The following is a 23,561-nucleotide window of genomic DNA, read 5'->3' as shown; positions in this document are numbered from 1 at the left end:
AAGTCCTGGACTTGATTCCTGGCTCCTCAAAAATCCAGGCATAGTGGAGCATGCCTGTAATCCTAGCACTTAGGAGGTAGAAGCAGGATCTCATACTTGACTACATATAAGCTCAAAGGTATCCTGGATTGTAAGAGACAGACAGGTAGAGAGAGGAAGCTTTGTATGCAAACAAAGATTATTTTTAAGATTATTTTTAAGAAATACATTGTTTTCAACAATATCTTTTGTTCTATTCTTATTTTCTTTCACATGGTATGTTTCTTATACATTTCAGGACACAAGAAAGTATGCCAGAATTTTGTTTTGGTTTGTGGGTTTTTGTTTTTTGTTTTCTCCAGACAGGGTTTCATATGGAAAGCCAGACTAACCTGAAAGCTACATATACACACACAAATCTCCAGGTGACTGACTGCATTTGTGTCTATGAGAGGGTAACAAACCTTCTATCAATTCAATTACAAGACACTGAAGCACAGAAACATGATCCCCTTAGTAAATACTTACTACTATATTCCTGGGGTAGTTTTCCTAATTAACAATTTAACCTATCTCCTTCAAAGCTGGGTAAAGAATAAAAAACTAGGAAGGATAGCAAAGAGGGTAAAAACAGGCAGTAAAGGATGAACAAAATGGCACATGGGATATGAAAGAGGAAGAGACTAGGAAGGCTCATGGGTACAAGGGGAAATGAGGGGCAGCAAGAGAGTTGGAAGAGGTGGGGGTAAACACTAAAACTAAGTACAATCAATATTTTAATAGCTTATATGCTCAGAGAACTTTAATTTGCAAAAAGAAATTACTTTGAAAACAATTAGTTGTTTTATGAATTCTTATTGTTGGAAACTTATCTTTATTGCGGGTTCATAAATTGTTTCTATTTATCTAAGTGGTAAATTAATTAAATAGGAGCCTAATCCAGAAAGCAAACTGCTATCCATTCTTAGGGTATAGTTTTGCCATCCACAAAAGTTTGCTCTGTCGACTGAATTCACAAACGACAGCTAAAGTCTTCCAAAACTAACTGTGAAATGTGAAGATTAGTTTAGTTATTACAATTCCTACCCACTGCAAGAGTCTAAAGAACGGGATCCAACTTCAATTAAGTCTACTCAAAATTGTTTTGCTGGCCAAAGGGCTTGCTGATCTGAGATGACATTTACAGGAAGCAAATGAAATTCAAATACAGCTAATAGCTCCCCTCTCTTACTGTGTAATTATGTGTACTCGTTATTTGTGTAGCATGTTATTATTTAAATGTCCCTAATTTTAGCCCCAGCAGGCCAAGGGCCTTCAAGAATGGCCAAGGTCCCAGCCTCTGCAAGCTCTTTAGAAAACCTTTGTCATTTCATTACATCCAGGGAAAGTGGCATTATCAACAGCAGGAAGAACAGAAGGCTCACAATCAGCAGTTCTTAACACTGCCTCCCTCCTCCAGCCAGCTACAGCAAAGACAGGCAATGATGATGTTAAGTCATGCAGTCAATCCACAACACTGTTCAAAGCTCTCATGTGCTTTCTTTAACAAGGCAAGAGCGTTCAGTCCTTGTCATTTAGGAGCACAAAACCAAGATGGATGGTGAACATAATTTTATGACATAAAAATGAGGACTCCAATATTACAGAACCTGAGGACAGAAAGTCTGAGCTTGGCAACTCACATGCATGGCCCCTATGCTAGTCCTCTGCATTAACAGCAGACATGCACACCACTCCTTCACACAAATGGTGAGGGCAAAGGGCTGCTCCCTCATTGTGCCAGCATGCCACTAATGTACAAGAGTCCTGTCAATTTGTCATTAGAGAAAAATTATGTCAACCAACTGTAAATGTGAAAATAGCACTGTTAAGGGTTTTTTAATTGAAGTTTTCTTTAAAAAAAAAAAATCCTATAGAGAAAACAGTCTGGAAACATCTTTGTTTTAAAAATGACACAATGAAAGAATAAAGCACGCTGTGTTTGTTCAACATAACAATTTCAAAGATTAGTTATTGCTTTGTGTGTTCTGTATTGCAAATCGTCATCTGAAATCAGATTTACTTAGACTATAATTCTAATTCTGCTACCATGAAATAAATGGCTTGTGACTCAAACCTCTACCACATGTAAATTCAAAAGAAAATTTTACTCAGCTTAAAGCTGAGTTATCAAACCTTTTTAGAGCATGTAATGAGTGACAAAAGACCTCCAAACTATAAAGTATGCACACAGCCACAGGTGGTAGATGAGTCCAAGGAACTAGCGTCCTCCAGACACAAGATTCACATAAAGAACGCACAGACTGTGGTAACACCAGTGAGACATACAAAACGTTTAAAGTCAGAAGAAGTCTCAGCACTGGAAGGGGGAAGTGGGCATGGTGTGAACCCAGAAACTAAGAAGCTAACTGCAATTGATATGGTATGGGGTGGGGGGTGGGGGTGGGGCGGGGGCTCATTTTCCTCCAATAGAATACCGATGGTGAGTTATACCAAGCACATTTCAGGATAGGCACCTTGACCAAAAGTAGTTGGACAAAACAAAACAAAAAACCTATCTCAATGGGTTTTTATGGACTTTTTAAACACTCTTTCTGCCTCCCCTTACCCCTGAGCCTTGAGGAGGTTTGATGAAAACATCTTAGGACTGTGCATCCATCTTTTGTCATTATATGCCTTTTTGTAACTAGTCTTTTGCTTGTTTTAACTGGGGGGGGGGGGGGATTTGGTTTTTTTTTAAAGAGAGGGAGGCCAAAAGAATGAAGTTGGGTGGAGAGGATCTGGGAAGGCAGGGAAATGACCAAAATAATGATTTCAATTAAAAAAAAAAAAAAGTATAGGCAAACGCAATCCTACCTCTGGACACATGGCCTCACCTCCTAGTAAAGGCTGTGTACTTGCCCCTCTTTAATGAGCAGCCTTTTAAAAAAAAAAAAAAAACCCTTTATTAACACTATATACATTCCCATAATAATAAAAACTGAAACTAGAAGCATTTCATCTTGTGGCTGAGATTTTCTATTCAAGCATTTGTTTGTTTGGACAGGGTTACTCTGTGTAACATCCCTCGCTGTCCTGGAACTCACTTGGTAGACCAGGCTGCTCTCAAACTCACAGAGATCCACATGCCTCTACCTCACTAGTACTGGGATTAAAGGCATGCGAAAACAACATCCAGATTAAGCCAATCTATATATGCCTACAAACCCAGAAGAGGGTGTTGGATCCCCTAGAGCTGGAGTTACAAGCAGCTGTGAGATAAACCAACATGAGAGTTGGGAATCAAGCTCAAGTCTACTGCCCAATACCATTTAAATCAATAGATTCCTAGCTTCATCACCACAACCCCATTAACCTATTCCATGACTACATATGACTTATATATAGAACAACAAAGTCTTTCTATGGGTAGGATGTGAGCAACAGCCTACTATGAGAAGTAGGCCCCCACACAGGCTTTCTGAACGTAGATCCTAGGCTGGTACTGTTGCTTTCTGAAAGGTTGTGGAAGGAAGGGGTTGGGGGCTTCACTGGAGAAGGGCAATGAGTTTCACCCCTGGCTACAATTCCTGTACTTCCTCACTGTGGATACAATGTGACCAATTGCATCATGCTCTTGCTACCATGCCTCCCCATCATAATAGACTAACCAGCTACAGTTGCTGCTGTCAGATAAACAAAACAAGCATATCTAAGGGATCCACAGAGAACATATCAACATGCAATGAGAAGTCACTATGTTCTCAACAAACTCCAATGTCTTATCCTCCCTGTGTGATTTGTTTTGTGGGGTTTTCTTGTTGAGGGGTGAAGGGTTGTGAATTACACCCTATAACAGAGTATTCCTGTTAAGTGAGAAAAGAGCACCCTCACAAAAAAAGAGTTCTTTCCATTGTGGAAGGAAATTCTGCTTTCTGGCTCTTCCTATAAAACTGCCAAATTTTGCTTACCATAGTAACTACCTTTAAGATTCTTATGAAGAAACTAAAAATTTGTTGCTGAGACAGGCTTCTCTTCATGTAGATTCAATTGGCCTCAGTACTCACAAAAATCCAAGTGCTTCTGCCTCCCAGTGTACCAACATGCCTTGGTAAAGTTTTTTTTAATTGTTTAAAGACCAAAGCAAACAAAAAATAAATCCTCAAAGCCCCGATGAAATCTGATCTGCAGGGTAACAAAGAACCAGACAAAGGCATATTCAGAGTAAAAACTAATGGCATTGTAACAATCTTTTTAAAAACAAGCTGGTTGGGTCACTGAGAAAGCTCTCTACGTAAGAATACTAGCTGCACAGGCCTGGACCAGAGTTTGATCCCCAGAGCCCACCACGGGTAGAAGGCATAGAAGGCATAAACAATCCCATCAGTCCTATAATCAAGATAGTCAGCAGAGGCAGAAGCTGCCCAGAATATATATCCTGAAGTATGCAGCGCAGCTACTCAAACAGGAAAGACCCTGCTTCGACAAGCCAGAAGATGACAACTTAATGATTCCCAAAGGTTGTCCTCTGACTTCCACGTCACAGCCCCCAACATAGTAGATAATAGAAACACAGAGTCAGACAGAATAGACTGGACAGACTTACCATGATGGCACCTATCTGTAATCCCAGCATTTGTCAAGCAGAGGGAGGATCATCACAAGTCTGGGGTCAGGGTAAAAGTCAAAGCTAGAATTTACCCAGATGGTTAGCAACACCTACAGGGACTATCTTTAGCTTTTGTTCACTTATGCGAATAATAATATTACTGAGTCCTGGAAAACCTACTAACTTCTTTTCAAAGCACCTAATATTTCCCTGTTAGGAAAAACTATACTGAATTTCTGACAGCGAACAAAGAATACTCCTATGCCACTGCCTGCTACTCCTGGATAACATAACATTCCTATTCACCAATGTTAAACAACCTCAATCAGTAGCTGCTACTCCTCTACGCTTGCTCTGGAATCAAAGCTATTCTTCCTCCATGCCTGAACACTCACGAATTTAACCAGGCAAAATACTGTTAACACTGGAATAATAAAGCACCTTGCCAAATGTTCAGAGGGCTTACAGTATACTGTATTGCAAGCAAGGAATGGAAAATGATTTCTACAGCTTAAATAGTTCTCCAAAATAAACCATTCAAATAAATGTTGGGTCAGTCAGATGAGCACTGAGGAAATCAGGAGGATACTATATAGAACAAAACAGGCAGAGTCATGGCTGAAGAGATGGCTCAGGGTAAAGAGTGCTAGAGTGCTATTGCTCTTCTAGAGGACCAATATTCAATTCCCAGAAACCATATGGCAACAAATCATCTCTAACTCCAGTTGCAGGGGAAGTGATACCCTCTCTGGCCTTCTCAGGCACTAATCACACACATGGTACAGACATAATAATACATGCAGGCAAAACAGTCACACACAAAATAAATAAATAAATAAATAAATAAATAAATAAATAAATAAATAAATGAAATTAAGAAAAAAAACTGGTATAGTTATTTTGGCATTTAAAACCCACCAGGTAAGACTTGTTTCTTCCTTCAAGTTACCCCAAAGGGGTTTAGAACACAGCTTCAGACAGTAAAACAAGTTAGGTGCACACAGAGGTGGTTTTAAAAAACCCTGCCATGACCCTATGAAAGCAAGTCAACAAACAGATCCAATCTATAGGTACTGGTGGTTCCAACAAGAAACCATGGCAGACTCTGTTATAATTAAGGCAAAGAAAAGAAAACTGGGGCAGATCTTGGCGCCGGTGGAGGCCTGCTGGGAACAGGACTTCTAAAAGGCAAATTTGTCTGGAAGGCTGTGGTGCAAGGCCATTTTTGCTGGCTATAATCGAGGTCTCCCGAACCAGAGAGAGCAGACAGCCCTTCTTAAAATTGAAGGTGTTTCTGCCCGAGATGAAACGGAATTCTACTTGGGCAAGAGATGTGCTTACTTGTATAAAGCAAAAAACAACACAGTGACACCCGGGGGCAAACCAAACAAAACCAGAGATCTGGGGAAAAGTAACCAGGGCCCATAGAAACAGTGGCATGGTTCGTGTCAAATTCTGAAGCAACCTTCCTGCAAAGGCCATTGGACACAGAACCCGTGTGATGCTGTACCCTTCCAGGATTTAAACTAATGACAAGTAAATAAATAAAAGTGGGGGGGAGGGGGGCTGGGGCAGCACAGTAGCAAACAAGACAAGGTGGAAGGTAAGGACCAACATCCCAGATTGTCCTCTCACTTTTGTGTTTACACACTACACACACACACACACACACACACACACACACACACACACACACACACACACACACACACACAAGAAAAATCATGGCGGGAGAGGGAGTCAGGGGAGAAGAGGACAAGAAAATTGGAAGCCATCTGTGAACTATCACTTGGCACCTGGTACACTGTATGTGCTGATAGACCTGTGTCTACAGCCAAACCTTTAAGATAAGAATAGGGTCTCTTTCCATGGCTCTTTCTTTGACCCTGGCCTCATACAAAGTGGAACATAAAAAAGAATTCCATATAAGAAATTAACAGATGCATAATACCCAGGCAGTGGTGGTGCACACTTTTAATTCCAGCACTCAGGAGGCAGGGGTGGGCAAATCTTTGAGTTTGAGGCCAGCCTGGTCTACAAAGCAAGTTCTAGGACAGCCTCCAAAGCAACCGAGAAACCCTATCTCAGAATATACATATATATGAATAAACCACAGCTAGAAACAGACAATGAAATGTTGGTAGTTTTAGCACTATTTCTTCAAAAAGCCTACTGAATGAGACAGAGAAAAGAATAAACAAGGGACCAGTTCCGTCTGTTTTTTGTTTTATTTTGTTTTTTTATATCTGTTTGAAAAACACAGGAAGAGGTTCATTTTGAGATCAGGGATTCTAATCATTGTTACACCCATACCTTGTAGCAACCAGCCTGGCCTGGCCAACAAGGAAACCAGAGGGGTGCTCACATGATTGGTGGCACAGCACAAGAAGTAACAGATTTTTAGGCTATTTCTATACATAGGACACAAGGCTCCACATTTCAGCAAGATCATTAAAGGGTTCTGTGCATACACTGCATAGACATTGGAGGGAGGGAGGCAGGGAAGGGAGGAAAGGAGGGAGGGGAGGGAGGGAGGAGGGAGGGAGGGAGGGAACATAGGCTTCACATTCAGTTCATAACCTACAAAATAGAGTAAGGCACCTTCCCAATTCCATTTTGCAGTCCATAAGGGAACAGAAAAAAAATCTATAAATTCAAAAAAAAAAATATATATATATATATATATATATATATATATATATATATATATATATATCCAAAACTGCTTATCCAGCAAGCTCAACCTGTAAGCACCCACCCAATTCAGAACAAGGCAACACGGAAAGACCATATTCAGTTCCTATTGTGAACTCACCATTCACTGTTTTCAGGCTCCCAGCAATGCCCTCCCCATGCTGCCTTTTCTGTGCATTCTTGAATTCCTTCAGAGACAAATAAAGGACTTTCCGTACCACTCTCTCTTCTGACCATGGGATCCCATCACTGTCATCCTGTGGAAATAGAAGGAGAGTTAACAAAAATCAAGCACAAAAAATTCGCTGTAAAGGACACACCTTTAACAGTACTGTAAAGGCAGTATTCCACTGAGTGTTGTGGACACAACTTTAACACTACTTGGGAAACAGAGTTGGGTGTATCTCCACGAGTTTGAGGTCACCTACTGGGGGGGGGGGGGGGGATATGACGGGAAACAGGTGTCATGTTCCTAACAAGTATTATATGATTCAGTAACAAAGTATAAAGAGGCGATGTATTCCTTCTTCACAATTCAAGCTAACCTTCCAATGAAGGAATGCAAACCTCCTTTAAAAAAAAAACCACATAATTCACTATTAATATTGAAGCTGCATGAAGTTATCTTCAAACCAGATGTACAGTGAGTTAGACTACATACAAACTACATTACAAGTGTGCACATTACATATGTGGTTCTCTTTTTAAGTGGGTTGAATACTGTACATTTTATTTGATAAATAATGAAGGAGGGGGCTACTGGGGGTAGCTAGGCACAGACCTAGGTTTAATCATGGAAATAGCATAGGAAAATAGTGGTACCGTGTAGATAGATGCCTATTCAGGATGCAAAAATTCTGCTGGCTAAGAACATTCGGAGGTTCTGTTCTATGGACCTCTGCACTGTGCTAACAATCACAAACCTACTATAAGATTTCAGCATTTTGTAACAGGTTATCTCAAGCTTGAATAGAGAAAATAATGATGTCTAGGTAAAACACTTGTATTTGTGTTTTCCATCCTCCTTTCTGCTAGGGCAGAAGCACAGCAGAAGCACAATCTCAGGACTGTCAACCAGGGAATAACAGGTTTTTTTATTCCCATCATAAACAAACCATGTAAGACTCAAAGAGAAGTCTTGTCCAGCTCTTAAATTTCTAAACTCTGCATAAATACAAACTACTTCTTAGAAAGAAAACCAACAACATAAAGAGTCTAAGCCCTACATGAAGCTGCACTCTTGTTAAGCTTCCAGGATTAACTACAGCAGTGGTTCTCAACCTTCCTAATGCTGTGACCATTTAATATAGTTTCCTCAGGTTGTGGTGTCCCTCAGCCATAAACTGTTACTACTCCATAACTGTAATTTTGCAACACCCGTTGGAAGGGTTCTTTGATACCCCCTCAAAACAGTCATGACTCTTAGGTTGAGAACCATTGTCTTACAGTAAAGAAAATGCCCTAGACAATTATAGATTCACTAGCTGAAGATGATCCACTTGTATAGCTTTGGCGCCTATCCTGGCACTCGCTCTGGAGACCAGGCTGGCCTTGAACTCGAAGAGATCACCTGCCTCTGCCTCCCGAGTGCTGGGATTAAAGGCGTGCGCCACCAATATCCGGCTACAACTAGTCCTCTTAAGAAGTAACCATTGCTTTAGTGTTTTTTTTTTCTTTTGGTTCTTTTGTTTGTTTGTTTGTTTGTTTGTTTTTTAACAGTATCCCATAGAGACACCTTTGCTCCCATGACAGCTAGAACTAATTCTAAGAAAATGGCACACCCTTTCCCTACAGTTAGCTTAGATGATGTTTTGGGTTTCCCCTAGGAGACGGATAGTTGTCACCTGTTTAGGATTGGTTGTGTAGGGTTGGGGTAGAATATGAAGTTACAACTTAGGAATTTCTTTTTGGAAATGGATGAGAAGTGATAGGGTGATTAGTATCTTCTTGTGAACTATTTTATTTTATTTAATTTTTTTGGCTTTGAGCCTAGCCTTTAATGGCTGAGCCATCTCTCCAGCCCCTTGTGAACTATTTTAGTAACTATAAGCTATAGTTTCTTGTATTAGCAACTACTGATTTTTATATATTGATACTTATGTAAAATTAATTTTGCATTTCTGTATATTGTTTCAAACTTAAAGTTATATTTGTCATACTGTATAGGTTCCTCTTTCAGTTCACAATATTTGTACACTCAAATGTCAAGTTATTTTTATCATATTGTATTTATGTATGTTTCTACATGCTTGTATATTGATTAATTTAGAACAGTTTTATCATTTTACACTATACAGTTCTACCTCTGATCAAGATGTGCGGGGGTGGTGTGTGTGTGTGTGTGTGTGTGTGTGTGTGTGTGTGTGTGTGTGTGTGTGTGTTACAATCTCAAGGTCATTGTCCTCATGCTGTACATCTTTTTAAAGATTGTTTAATTTATATATGGAAAGCTTCAGTCAGTAAGCAACATGTTTTGAGAATTACAAGTTATAATCACTTACATCTGGTTATGTTAGTCAGGCCCTCCATATGCTCAGAGATGTACTCAGCATAGATATCTGATCTTCTAACACATCAAAGACCTACAGAATATGGCACTTAAATGTTTTACTAATTTAGAACTCTGTTGACTTGAGACACAATTACTCCTGACAGCACAGAGCTATTCCTGAGAGTATGATGGGCACTGGTGACACTCCATTTAAAGTTCATTGTCTTCTTGGAAAAACTGGAGTTTGGAGCAAAGAACGGCCCTTGCCTCAACCTCTGACAATGGGCATGCTGTCCTAACTGGACAAGTAGGAGATAAACAAAAAGACTGCTAAGCCTTGCCAAGTCAGGGTAGGACAGGCTTTTGAACTTTCCTGCTGATATGGTTTGTCAGATACTCTAGGCCTTACCCAAAGTTAGTTGCCCTGATGTTATTGTGAGACCTTGGGTGACTGTCCAGGTAGCCTAGTGTTTGTTATCTCTTGCACCTTTAGGAAGGCACTTCCTACATACCCTAGTAATGTTACTTTCCTTCTCAGGTCTTTGATGAGATTGAAGACTAAATAGACTTTTCCAGAATCAGATAGCTATTGGAGTAGTCTCTGCTATATACCATTACCCTTGGACTGAACCTTTAGTATATGTTTCTAGTTTAATGTTGCTCTTAATGGTTGTAGGTCTAAATTTGTATGTTTTTAGCTTTTTTTCTCCTGGATTCTACTTGATACCTGTTATTATTACATATAGTTTTTGTATCAGGTTTAAAACCCTCGCATTTAGACAAAAATGGGAAATGTAGTGGCATCTTGTTCTAACAAGTGGAGCTTGTGGTGGTGGCCACACCTTAGGGTATGGCTTCAAAATCATGATTAGAACCAGAAACAAACATAAAGGCTTTTAACCAGACCCCATTTGTAGAATTCAAATAATTAATCAGTGTGGTACATAAAGTAGATATACAATATATGAAGATCAAAATGTGGCTGAATTAATTTTTTTTACAGCAACACTCCTGAGTTTGCTTATGCAAACTCCCTTATCAGATTACCTGCAACCAAATGTTAATGCTAACTACAGGCAGGAGATTGGCTTATTGGGCTAAAATCCACCTTAAAAGCAGCCAGGACCTGTTTATTAAAGCTGTCAGGCAGAATTCTCTTCACTACCATCACATTCTCATTCTTTTCATCTGTATTTCCAGAACAAACAATGACTATTATTATATCCATCAACAGTTTATAAATCATAAAGCCCCAAAATAGCTCTGTGAATGAGAGTCCCATGAAGATTTGCTGCATTCTGAGAGGGCTAGAGCCCTCATCCTGACTCAGGCGCTACATGAGAGAATTACACCACGTAAGATGGACATCAGCAGCTTCATTAGACCAATAAATACTCTAAATATAGAAGAAGCAACCTATGAATGACATAGATTACACAGTTTCAAACCACTGATAAATAAAATTCATAGACATGCACACCTGTTATTTTATAATCGACATGGCTGGTCAAGATTTGCAACTGACTGTGCTCGTTAGGTGACAATACAAAATATTCAGTACTAAACTCCCTTTCATAACTGCAGAGTTGTGGTGCCCGCTGTTCCCTAGCAATGAAGGGTACACAGTGCAAAAAGCAGACCAAGCCTGCTGTCCTAGGCAGCCAGCCACTCACTCTCCAGGTGCTATGTAGAATGATGTATAGAATCAGGAAATAAACACTAATAGAGGTCTTCCTTCTTATTGTCTCCTGACTCTGTCCACCCTATTTTCCCATTGCCAGTGTGAAATGCCTGAAATTATGGCATAGTAATGATTTAAATCACCTACCTTCAGCAGTGACAAAGACAAAAAGCTTGAGTAGCTCTCATTCTCAACAGTCCTTTTACACAATGCCTCCACCACTCTACCCCCGTCCACCATTTAAGCGCCTAGACCAAGTAAGACAAAATCTTTCATCTTAAGGTATGCATGAACATAATTTAATGAGCCTCCATGGTACTTCCTGGTAAACACTACATACAATGCTCAACTCCTTGCTGTTGTTTCTGCTGTTGTTTCTGCTCTTCTATATCTTCCAAGAGTCTCGTGTTACACTCTAGCCCCAAACCCTTTAATGCATGAACCTGAAAAACATTCCCAAATCGGTTTTTAAATCCAGTATTTGTCTTGATGTTCACAATGCTGTCTTGTCCATGATAGGTAACACGGCTCTGTCTCTCCCTGCCAGATAGAAAGTACAGTAATGAAAAGAAATCCCACAAACCCAAGCAACCTATCCACTTCTAGTATGGTGCAAAAGGGAAAATGTAAGGGTTTTCTTTTATTTAGCCACTTATTTTACAACCTTTAAAACAATTCTGAAGTATTGTTTTTAAAGAAGTGGGGGACAATTGATCAGGAAGTAAATCTATCATGCAGTCATAATACTTTCTACAAAAAAGAATAGAACACAAAAACCCCGGCAGCTTCATGTTCTGCAACAAGAATCCCAGAAAGTTAGTAGACTCATCAAGCCAGGGAAATGGCTCAGAAACCAGATGGCTCTTGGTAGAATCTACAAAAAGGTTAAAGGAGGGAATTAGCTCCACAGAATTGTCCTCTGACATCCACACATGTGCCGAGAGGAATGAACAGACAAGTGGACACGAGAAAAGAGAGAGTGTTAATAAGCACATATTATGCATGTGCCATTGAACAGACGAAGCAAACAATTCTACAAAGCTCACATCATGGAGGGGAAGAGTTGAAAATACATTTCTATGTATGGGGCTGAAGGAATGGTTACAGTCAAAAATAAAAATTATTGGGGGAATTCACTAACTCCTTGCAAATCCAACCACATGGACCTAATCCGACAGTGCCACACACAAACACAGACCCTGAACCTGATCTATCTTTGTAGTTCTCAGCAACTGCACCCTAACAAAATCCTCAGCAGACTTCTGTATATGTGAACTTCCAAAAACACTGCTGTGTACAATATTGTCCCATGCCCATGTCAACCTTACACTACTTTGTTTTTGTAATAAAGGCTACGCAAACAGTGAGCAGCAAATCTAAGATGAAGGCTTCCAATGCTCATCTACTGTTGCTACTATGACTGCTGAAATTACAAAGTCCATAAAGTCTCTGAAATCACAAAGTACAAATGGAGAGCGGTACTAAAATACCACAAATCCTGCCCATCACTGTTGGTCTCTCTCATACATTCTTTTTGGTCACACAACATGCCATGAGTTGCCTTTAAAATCTGACAGGCAAGATGAAATATACAGCTCAAAATCTGGTTTCTATGGTGGGGAAGGACTAATAGAAGCATGATCCTGCAACCTGGCAGCACCATGGAAGGAGGTGCAGGAAAAATTCGAGCTTACTGTAACACAAGACAACAACAACAACAACAACAAAAATAGATCCAGCAAGTATCATCACATTTATCTCTTGCACAATTTTTTTTGTACCAGTCTCCACAAAATGACAAAATAAGTGAATCTTTCAAACACTCCCAAACAAAAAAAAATTTCTAACAGAAACCAGGGGTATACAAAAATGCAAACCAAGCTTTTCTCTAACCATATAGGAACACCTCAATTAAAAGAAAACAAAAAACCATGTTTGGAGGGCTGTTCCAGCTTGCTGCTTTCTAATGACAGCTCCTCAATAAAAGGGCCACCCATATGACTTCAGCTTGCAGAGAAGGTACAAATAAAATAGTCTCCTCAAAGAGCTGGGAAAGATGATGAAAGTGGTACTGTCTGAATTGATAGCAAGATCTAGTGAGTGCTCACTGATAGCCAGGCAATAGTCAACATTTAGTGATTGTGACTTCTCTGCTCGGCTGCCCATGAGCCTTCGAGACTTGTACTGAAGGTGGTGGTTCAACAAAACTGGAAAAGCTTGATAGCCATTTTCTCCTCTTCACTAATGCCTTTCAACGAGTATTCCAGATACCTGCAGCCTGTTCCAACAATTGAAAAAGCATCAAACAACAAAAATGGGGGGATGAAGAAATGGATTTACCTGGCACTAACTAAAACTGGTAAGAGACACTGCCGAAAGGAAAGGCTGAAAGACGTACTTTTGGGGTGTGATCACTTCCTTACTCAGAGTCCTCTCAGATCAGCCCAATACTAATCCACGACTAAAACTACTTTTAAAATTGATGTTTTACCTAAAACAAGGAAAGGTTAGTCAGATAATTCACACCCAAAATACAATTAAGTAGCTAGGTGATGTACATTGAGCTTGATCTTAAAATGAAAACATACCAAGCATAGTTTCTTCAGACGCGTTTCCTGAGTTAAGGAAACTGGTCTGAAGACGCTAATGCAAAGAGTTTTGCTTCTTTCAAACTCCTATCTTTCATTACTGCCTTTTTTAAAGCTACAATTGAAGTTATGAACTTCTGCTGAAAAACAACTCTGACAGCCTGAATCTCAGGCCACCAACTGAGCTTTTATGCCAAGTCGGCTCTGTTGCGTCTGAGCGTGTCAGACATTTGTTGTCATGAAGGCCACATCTGCCAAGACAGGGTCCACTCAGAATGGAGCAGCCAGGGTTAGTACCGCCCACACCTTTACTCCTGCCATATTCAAAGACACCACATCTACAGGAGGATTATTTCCAAGAATCCAGCAGAAATCCGAACTTCCGTTGATCTTTCGCAGAAGGAATGAAGAGGGTTAAAGGTAAAATAAATTTTTATTTCTGTCTTCAAAAAAATGAAATCAAGAAGGATTTGGTGGTGTTTCTTTATAAACTCAGCACTTAGAAGGTAGAGGAGGCATAGTGACCTCTGTTAAGTAGGAATAGTCCCCAAATCCATCAAAAATCATTTCCTAAATTGCACCCCAAGTATAGTAGCCATCAGTCTTGGTGATGACTTAATGAATTTACCAAATCATACTGGTAACATTTCAAGTACTCACACCAAATAAAATATCAACTCAGGGGGCTGGAGAGACAGCTCAGAGGTTAAGAGCACTGGCTGCTCTTCCAGAGGTCCTGAGTTCAATTCCCAGCAACCACGTGGTGGCTCACAACCATCCATTATGAAGTCTGGTGCCCTCTTCTGGTGTGCAGATATACATGGAAGCAGAATGTTGCAAAATAAATAAGTAAATAAATAAATAAATATCAGCTCAGCTATATAAAGTTGCACCACAGGAAGTTCTACTAGACAGCACTATGCATGAATCTGGCCAAGGTTTCCATTGACCATGTATGCTATTTGCTAACGTATTTTATTACATTATACAACATGCCCATCCACATAACCATCCTCCAAGTGACTCCAATCCTGCCTGCTTCACCTGTCATTTCTATCATGCAGAGAAGGTATAGATACAGCATTCTGAAAACGATATGCAAATAGATGTTCCTACCACAGGATTGTGCCCCTCTAAAACCTATTTTAAGTTGAAGACTAGTAAAGTAGGAAATGCATTGAAGACATGCAACCATCCTATCACCTCCATATACTGCATAGTTCCAAAATGGTTTTAAAAAGTATTAATTCTAGCCAAGGAGATCCAAAGCCATGGTTCACATAGCTTCTACAAAGTACACCTTCTACTGATGTGTGTCGCTTTCACATATAAGGCAAGCCACTGCGTGTCAGGGCCACCTGTACAAGACAAGGCAGTTTTACAGTTCCTTGTATACATAAAATACTTTCATATGCTTTTAAATTACTAAAACTTCAAAGATTGAGGCCGCTCGAATGTCACATGATCTGGATTTACTTCTCCCCTACTTCAGGCAGAGACAGCCAAATACAGGCTGTGAACTATGTCTAAGAGTTCACACACACACCTTCCAGCAGGGTCTAGGAGAGTCTTTATATAAACTCAATCAGTATTGGACTGGCTCGTGGGTTCAGCAACAAATCTTCAACGGGAATAAGCAGCAGTGTATACACACATTACCAGGGGACTGTTCATCTAGACAAACAACAATTATTATGCCTTTTTTACTGATATTAAACATTGCAAACAAACTCTGACCTTAATTGTAATAGAAACAGCTATATTGTATCTCATGTCCTTCTGATATTAAATAATCTACATTACATCAGATAAATTACATCTGTGTTTAGACACAACTTTAAATGTCTGTCTCATCTATTCTACTCCCACTTATGCTGCTCTGTGGACCACATACTATGCTTTCTTTTTAGAACTTTTATAATGAGTCTATTAAATATCATCACACACACACAACCTTTTATTTATAACACAGCCAAGGCACAAATTGTAACCAACACACATCACATCTTGCTTCAAATCTCTATGATGCCTACCTATAGGAAGCACCAGAACTAGCAAAATATTTATTTGGTGAAATAAATTTTCAGAAATTGTTGAAAAACAAAGGGCGTTGGTGGCGCACGCCTTTAATCCCAGCACTTGGGAGGCAGAAGTAGGAGGATCTCTGTGAGTTCGAGACCAGCCTGGTCTACAAGAGCTAGTTCCAGGACAGCCTCCAAAGCCACAGAGAAACCCTATCTCAAAAGAAAGAAAGAAAGAAAGAAAGAAAGAAAGAAAGAAAGAAAGAAAGAAAGAAAGAAAGAAAGAAAGGAAAGGAAAAGAAAAACATAAGAGGAACTGAGTCTCATAGGCAAAATGTTCAAATACTAGGAATGTATGTGTGGCTTGTCACAAACACCTACAGGGTTTAGAGGACACATGCCCTGGAAATGTTCTAGCCACTGACACTGCTAGTTCAGGTGAGAAATAATAGTGCATACAACTTTTACATTCATCCACCTTTCATGACAACTGTACTCACTGCCCAGTAAAAGAAAAAAAAAAAATGCTATCCTTGACAAATTCAATATAAAACATTTCATTTTCAACAGTACTCTCCTCTTGTTTACCTACCATACTAAAATCTCATTGCTGTGTTTAGTATTTACTGACCACACCGCCACCACCAGTTTTAAAAGTATGCCCTTGCACATCTCAATATACATGACCTCTGGGAACCTTTTTAACATTTTCTTGCTCCAGGTATGGTGGTGTGCCCCTTTAATTCCAGGACTTACTTGAGAGGAAGAAGCAGGTGATCTCTGAGACTAGCCTAATCTATAGGGCCAGTTTTAGAACAGCCTGAACTACACAGGAAAAAGGAAAACAAAACAAAACAAAATAAAACAAAAAAAAACCCTGTATGGAAAAACCAAACCAAAGCACTTCCTTCCATGGAGCCCTAGTTATGAGATTCCTTGTATCACTGTTGTGGCTACCTACAGATTATAAACTTGTAGCTTTTTTTTTATATTGACTTTTGTTTTGTATAAATGACAGGCCAGCCTGCTACTTGCTATGCAGTACAAGGAAGGGTGACCAAGAAATCCTGGTGATACTGATAGGATTGTAGGTATATCTAACTACAGACTTCCGGGTTAGGTTTACTCTGGAATCAGGAAATGTTCTCTGCCATTCAAATTATGAAACACAAACTTCAACAGCAGCCAGGCTCTTAACCCCTCTGCAAAATGGTTTCTGCCACCAACCAATCCCTGTCCCCACCATTCCTCACACCACACAGTGTTTCTAAAAGCAACCCCTCACTTGTCTGACTTAAAGCACCTGGAAATCCAGGGGTCAGGCTCCATGGTTCTTAGCACCCATGATCTACCTAACCGTTCTTTCTTTACTTGATTCACCTGGGAACACAAAATTCCTTCTTGACAAGGTGACAAGATCTCAGACAGAGAGGAGGTTCCATATCACAAAGCAGATGCCAGGCAATGAGTATTCAAGTTCCACGAATACTGACTGTAAATCAAAAGTAAACTTGGCAACAGTCTACTTACTCTAATTCTTTTTCATAGTCATGCAGAGTGTAGTATCAACAATTAGGTATTATTTACCAGCCTCATCTACAACGGCGCCTGGCTTTATAACACAAACGGAACAATTCCATAAGGGGAAGACCCTTACTAGAGGAGCTCTGCTGCAATAGTTATCCATTCTCTGTAAATTACACTAGTCCTAGTCTAAAGATGAGCTTTAGTTACACATTATTCCACAAGGAAGTCTTTCTCCTCTCTTCCTCCCCACCCCCATCTTCCTTCTCTGTGTTAGCCTGTCTCTCTCCCCTTTTTCCTGTGTGTGTTCTCACTTGGAGGTCACTTTCCACTTGTTAAAGACAAGGTTCCATCGAACCTGAAGCTTATCTTTTCCAGCTATGCTAGTTTCCCATGAAACACCAGAAAAACCTGTCTCCACCAGCACGGATGTTACAGACACAGGCCACTGGAGCACACCTGTGATAACTCAGGCCCTGAGCAGGAAATAATGGTGCAAACCTATGATCTAGGCAGAGGAGGCAGAGGCAGATGATCTCTCTGAGGCCAGTGGACTGCTTGATCTACATAAGAGGTCCCCTGTCCCCTATCTTTTAAAAAGAAAGGAAAAGGAAAAGGAAAAGGAAAAGGAAAGGGAAAGGGAAAGGGAAAGGGAAAGGGAAAGGGAAAGGGAAAGGGAAAGGGAAAGGGAAAGGAAAAGGAAAAGGAAAAGGAAAAGGAAAAGGAAAAGGAAAAGGAAAAGGAAAGGAAAGGAAAGGAAAGGAAAGGAAAGGAAAGGAAAGAAGCTGAGCATTGGTGGCTCATGCCTTTAATCCCAGCACCCGGGAGGTAGAAGCAGTCTGATCCTTGTGAGTTCGAGGCCAGCCTGGTCTACAGAAAGAGTGCCAGGACAGGCTCCAAAGCTACACAGAGAAACCCTGTATATATTCACACAGAGATCAGAGGGCAGCTTATAGGTGTTCCATCGTATACTGTGATTGCCCCAGAGATCAAACTCTTGTCACCAATGTGTTTAATTTCTGAGCCTTAGCAACAGCCTTAAAATAATTTTTGACAAAATACTCCATTCTCAAATACTCCATCATCAAAAATAGAAATTCAAGGCAAGTCAACTGGTTAGAAGGAATGTTTTCTTTGCATTTACATTAACTGCTGATAATGAAATTGCTTTAAGAAAAAAATTAAATCCTTGATAGAATCCAAACAAAGTCCTAACCTCAAAGAAGAAACACAGCAGGTATTCCTCAGGAATAAAATACTGTCTAGAATTACTATAACCAGAAAAAAGAGCCAACTTTTTTAGTAAGACTGCAGAACACAAGAAAAAACACCTGTGACATTGAACATCACAAAGAAAAAAAAATTATATGACCAACAAGAGAGTTTCGGGAGTAAGAGTTGCCTGAGTGAGATGCAGGACAAAACATCTCCGGAAATAGGATAGGGAGTGTTTGTGAATTGGCAGGAGATGGCAAGAACACAACATGCCCCTACATGCCTTATTAAAGAGAAAACTAAAATAAAATGACAAATCATATTCAGCCTTACAAAGAGCAAACAAAGTGCAACCCATATTAAGCAATCCACACTTTAAAATAACGAGAAAGAATACTCCAGGTGTTATTTACCTACATTTTATTAAAGCTTTTATTATTTATTAATAGCTTATTTGTTTGTACACACTTGCTGTGGCCCCCTCAACCTACACCAACAGGTTTGGAGTGGGAGTGATCTCTTTAGGGCTTGGTTAGCAACAAGTATTTCTATCCACTGAACAGTCTTCACGGGCTTATAAAACTTTCTTTTAAACATGTTTTCAAATCTCTAGTTTAAAAAGCAAAATAAAATTATTTACTCTTCTAAAGAAGAATAGCCTCCAGACTGCTCCCACCTACCCGGACACATATAAGTAAGTAAAAGTTTAATACTCTAGATATTTATTAAAAGAAAAGACTTCTCCACAAATACAACTAACACTATCACTAGATCCCTTGTGCAGTCGCTTATTAGAAACTACAGTTTACATTCAGAGGGCTTTTTTTTCTTTTGTTTATTACAGTAATAATCAAAAAATTGTGTGATTTAAGGCTGGTATTGAAAAAAGGCATTTTATAAAACTACACCTCCCCCTCTTAGATCCTCCCTTGGCAGTATGCTTTTTTTTTTGGGGGGGGGGTTTCAAAAGAAGGCCTAACCATATATATATATATATATATATATATATATATATATTCATATTCAAAGCTAGCATTCAACTCATGACCCTCCTGCTCCAGGGCTCCTGCCTGCCATGTGGCACAAGAGCTAGACTGTAAGCACAGACCCTAAACCTGCTCTCCGCAGTCTATCAGAAGATACACTGCTGTCTGAACTACAACACCTTATGCTATAAATAAATGCCTGTAGTTGCACTTCCTGAACTTTGTTCTGATAGCCTCAGCAGATGTTCATGAAAGGACTCCTTGATTAAGAAATATATAGAACTCAAAATGTAAGAAGATCACTGGGAGGTCTATCTCCCTACAGGATGACCTTTCACTGTGTACCGAGCCAAAAGGCTTAGAACACACACGAAGGAAAATCACAGACACAGGTTTTTGCTGCAGTGCATCATCCTAAGCCTACATCTACAACCCTGTCCTTAGAATACTTTAACACAGGTAAGACATGGTCTCTCTGCATTGTCCTGGCTGTCCTGGAACTCACTATATAGACCAGAGACCAACCTGCTTCTGCTGGGATCAAAGGCATGTGTGTATCACTATACCCAGGTACACAAGTAGAATTTTAAATATCAGATCATAAAACAAATTGATTTCTCCCTTATGTATTTTTTGCTCCTGTATTTTCATCAGAAGAAAATGTAGACATTAACAAAATAAATTTCTCCCAAAACAAATCTTTAGTTATGATTATAGGAAAGGAAAATTTTATGATGATGATGATGAAGATATAGAGAAATATATCATGTACACAATAGCAACACGAAAGTTACTATGAGAGAGTGTGGGTACCTCAAGAACCAGGCTGGCCTCAAACTCAGAGAACCACCTGCCTTTGTCTCCCAAGCACTGGGATTAAAGGCATGTGCCACTACCACTCTGCAATAAAAATAACCTAATAAACTTAATAAATAATAAGTGAACTTAGATTAAGATAATCAAATTTTACTTTAAATTACTTTGGAATGTTAAGCCCAATAAAATTTTAAAATCTTACAAGTTTACAAATTGTACAAATACTCTATTGTCTGGCAAACATAAGACTTGTAACATCCTCTTATTGTATGCAAAGCAAAAGCAATCACTTTCATCCAACCAAGTGAAACTTTGCAAAGACTTCTGAATGCTAAGTATTAGTGTAGCCTCTGTAAAGGTCATCTAAAAGAGCTTAAAGCTTTGAGTATTTACAGACAGTACCTTGGAGAAGTTATACTCACAGAACACCCAAGACTCAGAACAGACATTGTACAAGGATAGGATGGGGTTGTGACATTCACCACCAAATGACCAGATATGTAGAAATGGAAGGGGAACCAATGTTCATTGGTAACGGCGTTTTTATGAACATCAGTATTTCTCTTGCTGTGTCCAGCAGGACTGTGAAGCTATCTTTCCTATCTTTGACACTTCCTTCCCTATGTGTACTTCATTTCAGCTGTATCTATCTTCTCTTCATCTGCCTTTTTTCAAATACCACTTTTCCAAGTGTTATCTGGCCATTCTACAAGAAGGTTTAAATAACTTGTATGAACTAAACTCTTCATTCCTACAAACATGGACTGTATCCTATGACTTTCTGACTCAATTAGTGGATGAATTCCAGCAGGAATATGGCAAAGAACAGTCATTATATTCAATATTTGTTTCTTAGGGTTGTTATTGCCCTTCCTAAAGGGGGGGGGGGCGCACTGGAAGAGTCTCAAATCAAAAGGGATCAACTAATTCAAGAAGCTATCAATTCAAAACTTGGACCCACACTATATAAAAGCTCTTTTATAATATCATGAAGTTTGCATCCAAATGGCTACTTTTTAACTGTGATCCAGTGTTTTCAATGTACCAGATGTGTTTAAAGAAGTCTTTAAAGAATTCTCTTTCAGAAATCCAATATCTTTCACTAGCCTACAGTCAAGCTTCCAGTTGCTGCCTATGTACCCTGCTTTGCAGATTCTCTTGCCTATCCTCATATGCCCTAACTACCAGATTAGATTCTTATTTCCAAGTGTCTTTTTTCCTGATCTTCTACAGGACCTTTGTGACGACACTGAGTATATACAGAGAGTCTCTCACCATTCCATGATCCTTAAATTAACTACAAAACCTCTTTGACTTGGTAAGGTAGTTTCCAAAGACTACAAACACAGGAGCTGAAGGGAAAATAACCCACCACTGAACTGGATCCAGGGGTATATGGTACCTGACAGGGATCTTCCTGATTGTTTTAACTTTACTGAATTAAAAGATTAAGTCCCTACAGCATGCTGCTAATAAAGAATGAACCCCTAGCAGGGTCTACAGTAATCGGTAACATATATTGTAAAACACCTATTCCCAAACCATGTCTCCAAAGAAACATAACACTACTTGTCTGGTTATTGGAAAGAAGTTTCTGAACTAAAACTGTGGTGATATATTACTTATGATTTAATAAAGACACTGAAGATCAAAATGCAAAGCTAGTCATAGAGCCAGGCAGTGGTAATGCACACCTTTAATCCCAGCAGCCATACCAGTTAGCAATAGAGGCCAGTTGGTGGTGGTGCACACCTTTAATCCAAGACAGAGGCAGATGATCTCTGGTAGTTCAAGGCCACACTGAGTTACACAAAACTGATCCAGTCTAAAATACAAACAGCTCACACAAAGGTTATCTTAGCACTAGGGATCACATGCCCTTAATCCCAGCACTAGGCAGTTGGAGACAGGAGCAACATGGCTGAGCAGAGAAAGGAATATAAGCCGGAGGAGACAGGAGAGCAGAGGAATGCAGTTTGAGGCTTGGTAGGGAAGACAGGCGAATACAGTTTGAGGCTTGGTAGGGAAGACAGGACCCCCCATTTTGGCCTGAGGTAGAGGTAAGAGCTACTGGCTTGGCTGCTTTGCATCTCTGATCTTCAGTTTGAACCCTAAGGCCTGTCTCTAGCTTATATTATTAGTATTACACAAAACCATAAAGAGATGGTGGAAATGGAGAAATGGCTAAAGGGTTTTCTTGATGCACTTATTTCTCAATGAAGATAAGAGGGTAATCTAGGCAGGTAACTAATCTCTAAAACATTGTTAATATACTTCTATCAAATAGTATTCTACTTACGAATAAAATTTTACTAGTGTATATCAGTCTCTAAAGTCCTCAAATGCAAACCTAACACTGAAGTCCAAATAAAGAGAATGAAAGAGGGCTTTCTTAGAATGGGAAGCTGCACAGTAAGGTACTCAAAGCATTCACTAGTTAGTGTACAAACTCAAAGCCAAATCACAATGATATGCTTCAAAAACAATCATCAGCATTTGGCAAGATGTGAGACACAGAAACCCATCCTACACTATGCTGAGTATGAGAAACTGCTTTGGCTTGAAAAGCAGCTTGGCTATTCCTCCAATAGTTAGATACTAACTTTACAATCAGCAAGCCTAGAAGAAATGCAAATCTATGCCCACACAAAATATCTCCGCTGTAAACATACATTCACACCGAATTACACATAATGACCAAAACCCAGAATTTCACTTGCACTAATGTCTACAAACTAATTTGAGTTCCTGTGCTACCTTTCCCCTGCCTGCATCCGGGCCCACACCCTCCAATTTCTGTTCCCTACATATTAGGACAAGTGTATGAACCAACAGCTTCATGTTTACAAGAGGGGAAGGAAAGGACATCAAGAGATGAGCACACATGTGAACCTGCCCAAACCTCCCACCCTGCTACCACATTCTCTGCTTCATGGGTTCTGATGGCAGCATCCCAGCAGTGCCTTCATCTTTATCTG

The 23,561-nt window shown here is 39.7% G+C and overlaps 1 protein-coding gene and 1 pseudogene across 4 annotated transcripts in view; one reads left to right on the top strand and one right to left on the bottom strand.

The window, feature by feature from the left end:
- Jarid2 (jumonji and AT-rich interaction domain containing 2) overlaps window positions 1-23,561 on the bottom strand; it is a 188,735-nt gene that overhangs the window by 90,766 nt on the left and 74,408 nt on the right. For all 4 annotated transcript variants that reach the window (XM_027410455.2, XM_035442940.1, XM_027410454.2 and 1 more), the window contains one exon: window positions 7,383-7,518. In XM_027410455.2, coding sequence (XP_027266256.1) covers window positions 7,383-7,518 — 136 coding nt within the window. The remainder of the gene's footprint in view (window positions 1-7,382; window positions 7,519-23,561) is intronic.
- LOC100759776 lies at window positions 2,171-6,121 on the top strand (annotated as a pseudogene).

The sequence above is a fragment of the Cricetulus griseus genome, chromosome 3 (genome assembly GCF_003668045.3).
Source record: "Cricetulus griseus strain 17A/GY chromosome 3, alternate assembly CriGri-PICRH-1.0, whole genome shotgun sequence".
NCBI lineage: Eukaryota > Metazoa > Chordata > Mammalia > Rodentia > Cricetidae > Cricetulus > Cricetulus griseus.
Note: the sequence above shows the minus strand (reverse complement) of the source record. Positions and strands in the feature narration are given on the sequence as shown.